Here is a 14,078-nt window from a genome sequence, read left to right on the forward strand (position 1 = left end):
AAAACCAAAGGATAGTAAGTGTGCATGAATTTTGGCATACCATGCCCTGGGTATCTGCTTCAAACCATAAAGGGCTTTTCTAAGCCGGCATACCTTATTTTCAGAATTAACAACCTCAAAGCCAGGACGTTGTGTGACATAAACTTCTTCCTGCAGATCCCCATGAAGAAAAGCAGTCTTGATGTCAAGTTGGTGCACTTGCCAATGATGATGATGGATGTGGGAGCAAATGTCTCCTCAAAGTCAATGCCTTGTTGTTGGGCATACCCTTTTGCAACAAGACGGGCTTTGTATCGATCTATGCTGCCATCAGATTTCCTTTTTAATTTGTAGACCCACCACGTTCCAATGGCATGCTTGCCAGGTGGGAAATCTACTAATTCCCATGTGTCATTTTTGGCAATAGATTGTAACTCAGCTTTCATTGCATCCATTCACTCTTTGCTGTAAAAAGCATCTTTATGGCACAAAGGCTCTTCACTGCAAGCTGTAGCAAGAAGTGCAAACTCAAGAAAGTGACCATGCTGTCTATTCCCTGATCTTGTCCGGGCAGCAAAAGGCTGATCTTGTTTGCTGTCCCTCAAGGTATCAAGAAGCCATCTGAGAACTTGCCTTTGCTGTCTATTGACAGCTCTTTCTTCAATGACTGCATCATGAGTAGTGGGATCATTTTGTGCCGGAAGAGAAACCTGCAAATCAGCATGAGGTTGAGGCTGGTTATTGCTTAGTGGAGGGCCTGCAGGAGGCTCATGTTGCTGCTCAAAATCCTCCTCTGATGATGGCAGAGGTAACCAAGAGTCAAAGGCATCAAACATGTCAACATCTGGCTTTGCTTTGCAGTCCACAAGAGGAGAAGCTGAATGTTCAGCAAAGATCACATCTCTACTGACAATAATCTTCCCAGTATTTGGTTGATATAACCGATACCCTCTGCTCTCTTGGCTGTAACCAATGAATATGCATTTGATTGCTTTGTCATCAAGCTTATGTCTCAGCTGAAATGGGACATGAACATATGCAAGAGACCCAAAAACTTTCATATGTGAAAGTGAAGGCTTCCTGCCTTTCCATGCTTCATAAGGTGTAATAGTCTTTAATGCCCATGTAGGTGATCTATTCAGCACATAGTTGGCACACATTACTGCATCAAGCCAAAATTTATCAGGCAAAGACTTGGCCTTGAGCATGCATCTGACCATGTCCATTGTGGACCTGTTTTTCCTTTTAGAAACAGGATTTTGCTGAGGAGTGTAAGGAGTAGTGCATGAGTGAATAATGCCCCGTGAGGATAGAAATGCATCAAACTCCTTTGACATATACTCACCCCCCCTATCTGTGTTGAGGGTGACAAGCTTGTTTCCTGATTCATTCTCAACCATATTCAGCCATCTCTGAAAGCATAAGAAAACTTCAGATTTGGCCTTTAAAGGATATACCCAGCAATACCTTGTGAAATCATCAAAAAGAGCCATGAAATACTTGTATCCTCCAATGGCATTTGTCCTCATTGGGCCACAGACATCACTGTGTACAAGCTGCAATTTCCTTTGTGAGAGTTTTGGACAATTCTTTTGAAAAGGAAATCGATGCATCTTACCCAAAAGACAACCCTCATACACATGTTTGGAAACTGTGTGAGTCTAAGGTACATCATTTGCCATCTGTTGTGAATGTAGCTTGAAAGAGCTCTATTGAGATGGCCCATTCTCTCATGCCAAAGATGAGTTTCAGCAAGCTGTGAATCTGAAATAGCCAATGCTTCAATAGAAAGTGCAGCTGAATGATGATCAAGGTAATAAAGCCCTTTTTCCAAAGTGCCACTGAGAACTATGGCATTGTCATCACGAAGATCATATACTAGGCATCTGTAGCCATCAAAAATTACTCTGAAACCTGAAGTAGCAATTGCTGAAATTGAAATCAAGTTGACTTCAATGCCAGGCACAAAAAGAACATTTGTCAGAGTGACAGGATGGCTGGAAATGGATGTGAGCTGCACATCTCCAACTCCTTTTACAGCATATGAAGCATTATTAGCACATGTAACAGTCCCCCCTCGAGGTGCATCAGCTAGAGAATGAAACAACTGTCTGCAAGATGTGACATGCTTGAAAGCACCACTATCAAAGTACCAGGACTAAGCATCATTAGCAGTAAAGAGTGCATCAGCTTTGGAGGGATCAAATGAGCAATGGACAGCCCATGCCCAATCATCCTGAAGAGCATTTGCATGTGAAGCATTTGCTGGCTCATGGGATTCAATGGCATGTGAGGCATTAACTGTCAATCCTGCTTTCTTTTTCTCCGAAGCAATGCGCTTCCTGCATTCTGAAATGTTATGTCCAGGCTTGCGACAATAGTTGCATCTTTTTTTCTTTCCCTTATCTGCTGTATTTTTAGATGCATGGGAGGAATTGCAGTTGCTATGCGTAGAGGAATTGCAGCTGCTGTGCGCAGATTTTGGCTTGCCCATAGGCTTGGAAGCCTTGCCTCTTCCTGTCTGCTGTGAAGCAAATGCATGATCAGGAATAATGGCTTGCCTGTTAGCTCTACTTTGCTCTTCCTGCAAAAGCAAAGTAACTAGCTGGTCAAAAGAATAGTGGTCTGGATTACCCATGGCCACTAATCGAAGGGCTGTAGCAAACCCTTGATATGTATCTGGCAGTCCATTCAATGTGGTACTGACAAGCTGTGAATTTGGCACCACCTCATCAATGTTGGCAAGATGTTCCATGAGGTCCTTGACCTTTGTCAAATATGCATCCATTGAGTCACCTTCATTCATATTCACTTCCTGTAATTGCCTTCTCAAATATGCAACACGAGCTTCATTGCGTATCTGATAGAGAGAAGCCAATTTATCCCAAGCATCCTTTGCTGTCTTGCAAGACCGGATGTGTGGAATAATGATTCTCTTGCATGATAAAGCAATGCATGAATGTGCATTTGCATCTCTTGCATCCCATCTTGACTGTTCTTGAGTTGGAAGAGCAGCAGCAGGAGTGCTAGAGGAAGAGGCATCAGGAGGAGTACCCCCTGCAGAAGAACCAGCAATAGAAACAACCACTGAAGCATTGGCTGGCCTCAGATCAGCCCCAGAAACAATATTCCACAAATGCTTTGCAACAAGAATATGTTTCATGAGATAAGACCACATCGGATAGTTGGTGCCATACAACTTATCATCTTCACGAAGAACTCCAAATAAATCTTGATTGTTCCCAGCCATAGCAACTATGATACCCTGTAAAAGACCTAAACACCCAAAAGCCTCAAGGCTATCACTGCAAAAAGCTGGCTGTCCCAAAAATGACAGCAAATAGCTGCAAATTTCTGACCCAAATCAAAGGGGAAATGCAGATCTTATCCAAATGTGACTGTGACATGCAATGTTCACTGCAAAAACAGCAAATTTGGCAAAAGCCCCATATTGAGGGCAAATAGGCCAAAAAGAGGGCAAATGTAGAAAAGCCCCAAATTTTGCTGAAATTTGCAAATGTGACCCAATGTATGATAATCTGACCCAATGTCCTGCAAATCTGACTGAATGTCCTGCAATCTGACCCAATGTACTGCAATTTAAACAAGAAATTGCAGACTAAATCCCAAAACTCCAATATTCTTGCAAGAAATTGCAATCAAAGGAGGTGAAAGGAAATTAAAGCCCCAAATTTGCCAATGTCCTGCAAAAGCCCCAAAACTGCAAATGTTTGTAGATGACTGCAATGAGACCAAGAACCTGATTCAAGCCAATGCCAAAACATGTACGGAACCTGTGGTGAGACTGTACGGAATATAAGTACAAGTTGTACGACTGAAGGTACGTGTGTACGAGAAGCTGCTACAAGCTGCTGACGACTGATATGTAGGTACGGTGCAAGTACCTTGTACAGAGTTCCTACGCATGTACAGTTGTACGGCGTAGGTACCTTGTACGGAGTTTCTACACAGGTACAACTGTACGGTGAAAGTACCTTGTACTCCTACGCAGGTACAGTTGTACGGCGTAGGTAGCTTGTACGACGAACTGAAGGTACGGCGATGCAAGTACGGACGTGCAGTACGGCAAAGCGACGCGCAGGTACGGACGTGCAGTACGAACACAAATACCAGGCCTTCCGTATGACTGTACGGAAGGGAATGCAGTTACAGCTTTTGTTTGGGAAGCTGGACGCCTGGATCTTGGACAGCAGCTGAAGAGCCTCGAACAGGCTGGGAATGTGTCGACCAGCAGAGCAGAAAACTCCCAATGAGCAATGGAGGACTCGGGGGCTGAGGAGACCTGAAAGACTAGAGCAATACCTGCTCTGATACCACTGAAGGTACGAAACAAAGAGAGAGAGAGAGAGAGAGAGAGAGAGTGCAAGTACAAGACGAGTCGATTCAGAGTAGTCACGTCAAATCTTAGATAACTTGAAAACACACAGGTACAAAGTACTTGTACCTAGACCTAGGACTAAGTTTCCTAGGTGTCACATAGGACTAAGTGTCCTATGTGGCCTAGAAGGCACTAACACTATAAGTGCCTACACTTATGCCTACAAGGCACATACCATGGCCTATAGGGCATCACTAGAACCACCAGAAGATGGCCTACAGTACCTGCATTGTATAAAATCCTTTTGCCTCAACCTTGGGTTTCAGAGAGAGGTGATTTTGTTTGGCGAATGCATCGCCCAGCCAAGTGGTGGAGGAAAAGATTACAGCAACTTTGGGCCTATAAAGTACCGCTTCGGCAACAAGTTTCCTTTTGGCGAGTTCTTTTGGGAGTGTTTCCATCTGGACGGCTATTAGCTCATAGACACATTGCTCCTGCACTTTGCCATAGATGTTCTGCTTCTTCAAAGACTGTGCCTCACTTGTTTTGGCATTGTCTGTGCTCTCGTGAGTTTTTTGATCTGCTTCAACAGCACCTGCGAGCGAGATTCCCATCTGTTCCGTTTGAGAAGTTCTTCTGGCTATTTGGGTTTCATCCATCCAGACCGGAGTTTCATCTTTTCTTCGTTTGGGTTTGCTACTGGGCACTGTGGACTTTATGGACATATAGGAATTGTAAAGTCTTTGCTGATCCTACTTTCTCTCTGTTTGGCTTTTTTAGGCATTCTCTGCAGCAATCTTTCTTTGATTGCTTGCAGACCCGCTGCATAGATCATGAGGTCTTTTTGGCATATACTGAAATTTTCAGTTAATGTAATTGTAGCACCTTTTTTTGAGGTTGCTACTCATATAATATAATCAATCAAAGATTTCACCTCAAAAAAAAAAAGTGTGTGTATGTGAGAGAGAGAGAGACAGAGACAGAGAGACAGAGAAAGAAAGTTTTATGAATGTCTTCGGGAGGCCTTGCAAGCCTCTGAGAGAGAGAGAGAGAGAGAGAGAGAGAGAGTTTAAAAACTTCAAGAATCATATTTTATCCTTTATCATGCATATGGCTACCTGGTATTTAGCAGCTGCAAGAAGTTTTTTTCTCCTTTCCTTCAGGGCAATCTCCAAATCAGACTCATTTTCCAACAGGATCTCTCCGATAGACTCCCACTTTGAAATAGGTTCACCCTACATGATAAGTAACATCAACAATATTCAATCCTGCTAGAGAGCATGACGCTAACTTATAACAACCATGACTAACAAGGAAAACTAATTGGATTTGAGAGAGATTCAAAACATCATGTATCTAAATGCCCATGAAATCAAAATCTGTTAAAATCCGGTCATTTGCATGTGTTTGAAGTTGATACTGCACATACATTTGTAGCCAATTTCTCAACTAGGGAATGATGGAAAGCTAGAGGAAGAGGGAGGGCCTTGTATGCTTCGGGGTGTGATCAAAATCTAGGATAGTGGATGAGTTGGGGAGAGGTAGAAATTAAATGTGGATTGGAGTTAATCATGTAATTAAATATTTGGGTGTTGATGTTTCCACTATTGTTCATGGTGGGCAGCATGCAAGTGGAGGCTGGTGCGGCCTTAGTACTCTAGATGAGTTCTTTTACTATGGATGGTAACTCGGAACCTTTTGTTTTTTATATAGGTTAATTTGTGTTTCTTGGGAGGTTGAGCTCATGCAGTTGCTAAGTACATTCTGTGTACTTCGCAGCCACGTGGAAAGACTCCCGTGGTGGAATAAGTGACTATTTCATCTTCCATCTGCAAAGCATGCTCTCATACTTGGCGGCCAGGGGGAAACATGTTACACTAAATTTTAGTTTGTGTAAGAGGGCGCTTTTAAATGGGTAGTTATAACCCCTATTCGCTATGGCGTCCAAAGGAAGAGAGGGTGTTGTGTGTTTTGGGGTGATAAAAATAAAGGAAATTGGATGAGTTGGGGGGGGAGTTATGTACTTAAATGTGGCTTGGAGTCAATCATGTATTAGGGGTAGGGGGTTAGAAAGGCTCCTTGAGCTCCCCAAAACACCCCCCCTAGCTCCCTTCTCCCAGCCTTCCCTTTAGTTCGCCTTCCCTTTCGCCCCTTTCCTTCCCCTGTTTTCCACCTTTTCTCAGCTCCTCTCCTCCACCTTTGCCTGGCGAAGGTGCTGCGATTGCTGCTTTCCCAGCCCATGTGGCTGGATCGAGGTATGCAGGACACAGTTTGTGCCTCCACAGCTCCCCCTTTGCACCCTTGCCAATTCATGCTGGCCTTTGGAACCTTCCCCTTCAGACCACGAAAATTTTTGGAGGTGGCCTGGCAGTGAGGCGCTGCAGGTCTTCTTGCAGGCCTGTTAGTGCCTTTCCTAGGAAGCCGGCTTGTAGGGTGCAGCTGTTTTCAAGTGGCCAGGGAAACTGTTTAGTGCACTGGGCTATCCCTTCAGCCAGGTGAGCACTTGGAGCCACTCTCTTTTGAGCCTGGCAGCCTTTTCTTTGTATTTTTGAACAGAGTTTTCTTGGGCCCCTTTGCAGCTCACTGTTCTCATCTTGGTGTGGCAACTTTAGCTCCTTTTTGGACAGCCCTCCCTTACCTTTTCTGCCCAAACTCGTGGCTGTCTTTCCTTACTTTCTCCTTTCCTTCTCCCTCCTTCTTCCACCGCCTCCCCCCCCCCCCCCCCTCCCCCCGTCCCCTCTTTGTAGCAGTGTGTTAATTGTCTTGCCTCGGAGAGGAAGTTTCTTGGTGGTGACCCTTGGTCTGCTCAGAGGAGTATAGGGCCATCCTTCCGTCCATTGGTTGCACTTTTGGCAAGATGCTGGAGTCTCCATCAGACACAACATCTTTGGTCGTGGTGAACGACAAGGTTTCTAGACTCGGGCTGGTTGTCAAGAGCCCAAAGTCCCTCCCGCAGTAGATTTATCTTGAGACCCTAGATGGGAGAGAACTCCGTCAGGGAATTGAGGTCTCAAGGTTACCAGGGCAGTGCCTACAGTGTAGATAGATGGGTGTCACCTCGCACGTGACTGCCCTATAGGAAACAGAAACGGGCCCCTCCCCCCCCCTCGCAAACTCGACCGAGACAATAGAGGGAGTGTCGGGCAGATAGGGCCCAACGTCCTCATAGGCACCAGTAGGAGTCCCAAACTCCTTGGGTGGATCCTCTGAGGGAGTTGAAAAATGAAAAAACCAAACAAGCACACCACGAACAAATGGGTAAGAGAATTTTGCATCCTGAACTAAGGAATGTGATGATTGCTTTTAATATTTTTGAGAAGTGGGGAATTGATGCTATCGGTCCAATGCCTATGACTGCCAGAGGCAATTGCTAACTACTTACCGCTATGGATTATTTATCTCGTTAGGCTAAAGCAAGAGCAGTACGGGCTGTAAATGCTAAATTTATTTGTCAGTTTGTGTATGAGGACATCTACTGCCGCTATGGGATGCCTTTGGAGTTGGTGTCTCACATAGGGCCTGGCTTTAGGAGTGAACTCATGGATTTGCTTTGTGTCAGATACATTTTTTGTTCTATCATATTTTGCCCACTCCCCCTGGCTGCAGACATTCATGTCTTGCAGTTCCAAGAACATATGTTGCAGTTCATCTGATGTATCTTCATTAACAAGACTCTCACCTTTGTCCTTCATCTTCATAGCAGGTCCACATGTGCTCACTTGCATGATCCACACAAAATATTTCTTCAACCTTAAGCCATTCACCCTGTTTCTATGCTGGCTGCCATCCAAGTCTGCCAGCTGATATGAACCATTACTTGTTCACCACACAAATAAAACCCTCCCACTTAGTCACAAACCTTTTCCTAGGTATGATCAAGCTTACTGTTATAACGAAGGACCATGTCCCCTTCCTTGTTTCAAATTAGCCCTCAACTGGTTACTTTCCTGAGTTAAGGCATCCTGTCCATTTCAGCCTCTTGTAAATCCAGCAGCCTATTCTTCAAGGCTGAATTTGGCTGGTCATCCATTTAATTAACATCTGCAAAGCTGGTATCTCAACATCTAGAGGTATGAAAGCCTCTTTCCCAAATACCAAATGAAAAGGGAAGAATTGAGTGCCTTCCTTCACAGCAACCCTGTAAGCCCATAGAGCAACATGCAAAGCAAGATCCCAACTCTCCCATGCAACCTCATCATTTTGCCTATAATATTTGAGACTTCACCATTGAAATGCTCATTCATTGCAAGGCACTGAGGATAGTGAGGAGTGGCATACATGTGCACTATCTTGTAGATATGGGTAGGCACTCAGAGTATGCACTGAGCCAAGGGATAGGCTTTGGGGGCACTAGGAGCTTGTTTTTCTCATTTGATCATGTTGGACATAAATATTTCGAAAAAAAAATAAATATAATGTGTTTCTTGCCGGGGCTTGAGGGACATGATGAGCATAAGTGATATCGCCAAAAAGATGACAACCAAAAAAAAAACACTATCTCTACTTTAAAGCCAAGCCAACCAATTAAAGCATCCATCATCTAGTCTTCAATGAAGATTAAAAAAGCTGTGATCCCATTTAGAAACGAAGCTCAAAAAACAAGGGTCTCATTCGGGATCAGAAAAGTGATGTGAGCCCAAGGTCTCCAATGTATAGGGTTTTTTTCTTCCAAAAAGATTACTTCATCAAGTATGAATGAAAGCCGCAAGAGCAAGCTCAGATGTGGGAGTACATCATGACATGCATGAAAGAAAAAACAGCTCAAAAAGAGCTAACAAAAATCCAAGGTGGAGGCTGAAAATGCCACCTCAACCCTGAAGAAGACTCAGAGAAGAAAGGAGACCCTGTCCAAACTCTGAAAAAAATATCTCTCCTTGCTGTAGCTACTCTGGAGGATCCCTGCAAGCTCACCCAGATGGCCATCAACGTGTGTATAATATCAGTACAAATACTGGCCATAGACTGGAAGGGTGTAAAAATGGTTTTTCGTTGTTTGGGTGTTGGTTTGTTAGCTAGTATGTAAAAAATGGATAATGATCTATGTGTGGGGTGTGTTATTTTGAAAGGGTTAGGTACCTTGGAGTTTTTCTTGTCAAGGACATGTTTGGAGGGGTGAGAGGGGTGTTATGGGTTGTGCATGGGATTATTACGTGACAAAAAAATGCTATCTTGGTGGGTGTATGTGTTGATGGCGTTCATGAGCTTGGGTAATGGGGAGAGGCTTCTGGATGATGAGTTGGCAATGGTACATGGAGCATATGTGTGAGATCATTCCAGATAAGAATTGGAGCAGAGCAATCGCCTGGGTGTGAGGTACGGGCTGTATGCACACAGGAGCTTTGAGGCTTGGGAGAGGGATTACGTATGGATCTCTCACAGATTGGAGCATCATGCTGGTGTATGCTTGTATGACAAGCTGTACGGATTTGTTTTTCTGTGGTACGGACTGCTTCCGTTGGTTGGTACGGATGGCTCACATGCTTCTTCGGGTCTGATTCATGGTTGTGTACGGACGCTGTATGTTGCTCGCACAGCTTGGAACCTGAGTATAGTTGTACATAGTGCAGCCACTTTGCATTGGTGACCACCTGTATGTAAGGGGGGAAGGGAAGTGGAAGAGAGCAAGAGAGTGAGAGTGAGAGAGACACACTAGTGCGGGTGTGAAGTGATAGTGAGCCACACCACAAACTCACTTATGTTTTATTAGGATTAGGTTTACCCTATGACTGTCTTAAGACAGTCATAGGTGTCCTATCTTTAATTCTTTAATTAAGGGTTGGCAATGTGCCTTTACCCCCAACACTGTATGTACGGACAACAGTTTGGCTTTTTGTGTTGGGTTTTTTTGTGTGTTACACAAGGAGACCTTGGACTGTTACATCACTTTTCTCATCCCGAATGAGACCCTTGTTTTTTGAGCTTCATTTCTAAATGGAATCACAGCTTTTATAATCTTCACTAAAGAGTAGATGATGGATGTTTGAATTGGTTTGACTTGGCTTTAAAAGTAAGATAGGTTTTTTTAAATCATCTTTTTGGCGATCATCACTTATGCTCATCATGTCCCTCAAGACCCTGCAAGAAACACATTATATTCTTCTCTTTGTTGAAATATTTACATCCAACATGATCAAATGAGGAAAAAAAACTCCTAGTGCCCCCAAAGCCTATCCCCTGGCTCAGTGCATACTGAGTGCCTACCCATATCTACAAGATAGTGCACAAAAGCCAAGTACAGTTTTTGTCCTATCAGTGCCTAGGATGATTTAGAGTAAGCTCTTAGACCCTCATCAGATAGTACAGGCAGAGTTCGCCATGACAACTCTCTAGGTTGATGCCACTTTTCAAACACCGACATTTATCCATAGAGTTTGGGCCTTACCCCACTAGAGACTACCGAGGCTGGATCTAGAGTCATCATCTACACGGCTAGCACAAAGCGGGTTTGATACAATATGGTTTGCATGCATATCCACATGATTTGCAAGTCATTGTATTCATATGCACCGGATTCCCCCCTTTCAGTACAGCATGGATGCACCTCTGGAGTCGAACCCACGAGACCATATCATACGGTTAGATCTAAATCCAACTTCTTACGCTCGGACTTCGGGGAGGGAGACTAGGAGTTCCCCACCAAGATCCAGTTCTAACACAACCACTTCTTGAGAGTATGAGAGGATGGATTCATCTTCAAACCCCAGTATCTCGAGGACAGAGAAGTCTCACATGCACTGAGGATTGCCATTGGACAGATGCGGGTATCATCCCACCAGCTGAGGATTGAGGCAGGGAGAGTTGCACGTGTAACCAGAGAGCAACGGATCTACAGGTTATGCACGTTGGGGGAGGTCGAGATAGAGGAGCATTTTCTATGTGTCTGCCCAGCCTACTATGAGCTCCACGGACAATTCCATTACTTCTTTCAGGAGGGGCATGGCTTTGGTCCACACTCATGGCTCATCCACATCCAGGACCACGTTTGCATTCGGCTTTATCTGAATGAGATGCAACAACACTGAGAGATCCTATTGCGTCATATCAAACAACAGGAGGAGGAGACCGCGCCACAAGATATTGAGGTAGACCCAGCACAGAGACATGTCACAAACTTTTATGCATTTAAGTCAGCTCCAAGACACAATGGGTGCAGGACGAGCTAGCTGATATGAGGCTAGTATGGATCAACAAAGATAGACATGACGCTAGCGAGCAAGGGATGCACAGACCACACATGACACGGAGAGTGACCAGAGCGCACACAATCGAGGTTCGTCCTATCTCAGCTCTCCTCATACGAGACAGCCAAATGAGGCGGCCTCTTGACATTCTCATCGGATCCATAGCACGAGACAACTCGATAGACACAAATAGGGGAGATCTTCATAGCCCAATGTAGAGCCACTACGATGCCGGGTTTCGGCTTTTGAGTCTTAGCTTTCAGTTTGCACTCGCCAGCTGAGGATCAAGGCAAGGAGGGCCGCATGCACACCTAGAGAGCAGCTTACTATAAGATCTGAGGACGATACCATTGCTTCTTCGGGACACTCTCCCGTTTGATCCATTTCCACGATCACATGTGTGTTGGCCTCTTCCTGGTGGTGATGTGGGACAGAGAGAGTCCCTGCTACACTAGATCAAATAGCAGGAGGTGACAATACCACAGGACACCGAACGGGCACGGAGACACATCACCGACTTCTATGCCTTCGAGTCAGCCTCAGGACACAAAGGGGAAGAGGAGGAGGACATGGCCCACATAAGGGCAGCATGGATCAACGGGAAGACACAACGCAAAGCAACGGAGAGTGAGCCACAGAGGATAACCGAAGCACGCGCGATGAGGTCCAGCCCATCGCTGCACTACTCAGAGGAGACCGACCAACCCAAGGTGTCACCCTTGATATGGCTCATTGTATACAAAGATCTTGGAGACCACGCCCCCCGCCCACTGTGAGAGACAACTCGACAGCTAAAGATACGTGACATCTTTGCGTCTCATCAGAGGGCTACACGACTCCCGGATATGTCCTTGGAGCTTTTGCACTACCTACTGAAGTCGCCTAAGAGTTTTTGAGATTTTGAGATTATTAGCTTAGCTTAGAACTCAACAAGGGCCTTAGTGAGCCCTTTGCTTCAGCCCATGGTAGCTTGTATGAGCTACTCTGCTAATTGTACTTTGTCTCATCCTTTTCTTTTCATTGTTACATCCAGATGTATTTGATTATGTATGATCAGACTTTGGATTCAGCACGGGTGATGATGCTCGTTTCAATAGCTCCACCCTTACTGTGATTTGTATCAGGTTTTCTTTCAGTCTCATAGACCCATCGGTCTTCCGAAGACTCTAATAAAATTTCTTTCTTTCTTTCTCATAGGCCCGCGAGGCCTTCTGAAGACGTTAATACCCTCTCTCTCTCTCTCTCTCTCTCTCTTTCTCTCTCTCTCTCTCTCTCTCTCTCTCTCTCTCTCTCTCTCTCTCAAATGCCCTTACTATACTCACATCCGAAAAGCATTTAGCTCTCTTCTCGAGGGACATAACAGACTGGCTGATATGCTACATAGCGGGTCAACCCCAGCTTTAGGAACGTTTGTCTATAAGCTTTTCAAGCACAGGAACTCACCTAAGACATAAAGGTAGTTTCTCTTAATACCCTCCCCTCCAAGGGAGGAGTCTTTGTGTACGAGGATTTTGTATTGCTCAGGTCCCATAGGCTGATTTTTGGTCTTCAGAGGACGATAATATCTTCTTCTTCTTCTTCTTCTTCTCTCTCTCTCTCTCTCTCTCTCTCTCTCTCTCTCTCTCTCAAATGGACACATGCAACGTCCACCTGATGGCCAAGATGTATGGGTCTGCTCTTGAAATGCACATCTATGAGAGGGAGGACATGAGAGCAACTACGCAATGAGGCTTTGGACGAGACCAATCCACACTAGATCACATCTTCACTCTCAGAGCCATCATCGAGGAGGCCAGATATCAGAAACAAAAAGTCTATGGATTCCTCTTTGGAGATTCTGACGAGCATTTTGGTGTGGCATATCAAGAGAGTCAGATGCACAAAGGCCTTGGATCATTCCCACGTCCACCCCTCTCACACTTTGGCCAGAATTTGGTCAGATACTATAAATACGTTGATGGACACTTGGATGTGCATGCAAGGGTCCTCCCGAGCGGCCTCTGCTAGGAGGGAATGGAGTGGCTCCCCCTTCTTCTCGAAGTCTTCTATAGGGTTGAGATGGCATTTTCAGCCTCAAACTTGGGATTTTTTTCTACCTCTTTTTTAGGAGCTTTTTTGGGTCATTTTGAGGCTTTATTTCATGCACTCCATGTTGTATTTCTGCTTTGAGCTTTCTCTCACAGGTTTTGTTCATACTTAATAAAAACATGTGTCCCCACCTTATTGCGCAACTTCGAGCTTTAGATATTCCATAAGAGGTTATATGGGAAGTCGTGGCCTTATATAAGAGTTACAGGCAAAGTACGAAAGACACATGACCGTCAAAGGAGGTAAGCGACTCCATTGAGGTGAAATGGGGATGCCTCCTCTGCCCAACCTACTTGTACATTGACGAGTTGGCCTCCTTTGTCAACACACTAGGAAGCCACAGCTTGACTTTGGCACAAACTGCCATATCTGTATTGCTATATGGCAATGATTTGTTCTAAACTCTGACAAAGCAGAGGGACTACACATGCATTAACAACATTGTAGGACTTTTGCACTACACATGCATTAACAACATTGTAGGACTTTTG

General features: G+C 44.7%; 1 protein-coding gene across 1 annotated transcript in view; it reads right to left on the minus strand.

The window, feature by feature from the left end:
• The window catches only part of LOC147883994 (uncharacterized), an 87,426-nt gene that overhangs the window by 22,836 nt on the left and 50,512 nt on the right, over positions 1–14,078 (minus strand). Inside the window, exon 5 of the mRNA XM_087399034.1 lies at positions 5,437–5,553. Within this exon, the coding sequence (XP_087255160.1) occupies positions 5,437–5,553 (117 nt within the window). The remainder of the gene's footprint in view (positions 1–5,436; positions 5,554–14,078) is intronic.

Source organism: Dipteris shenzhenensis, chromosome 27 (genome assembly GCF_047967505.1).
Source record: "Dipteris shenzhenensis isolate YYH24624 ecotype China chromosome 27, Dip_SZ_1.0, whole genome shotgun sequence".
Classification (NCBI taxonomy): Eukaryota; Viridiplantae; Streptophyta; class Polypodiopsida; order Gleicheniales; family Dipteridaceae; genus Dipteris; species Dipteris shenzhenensis.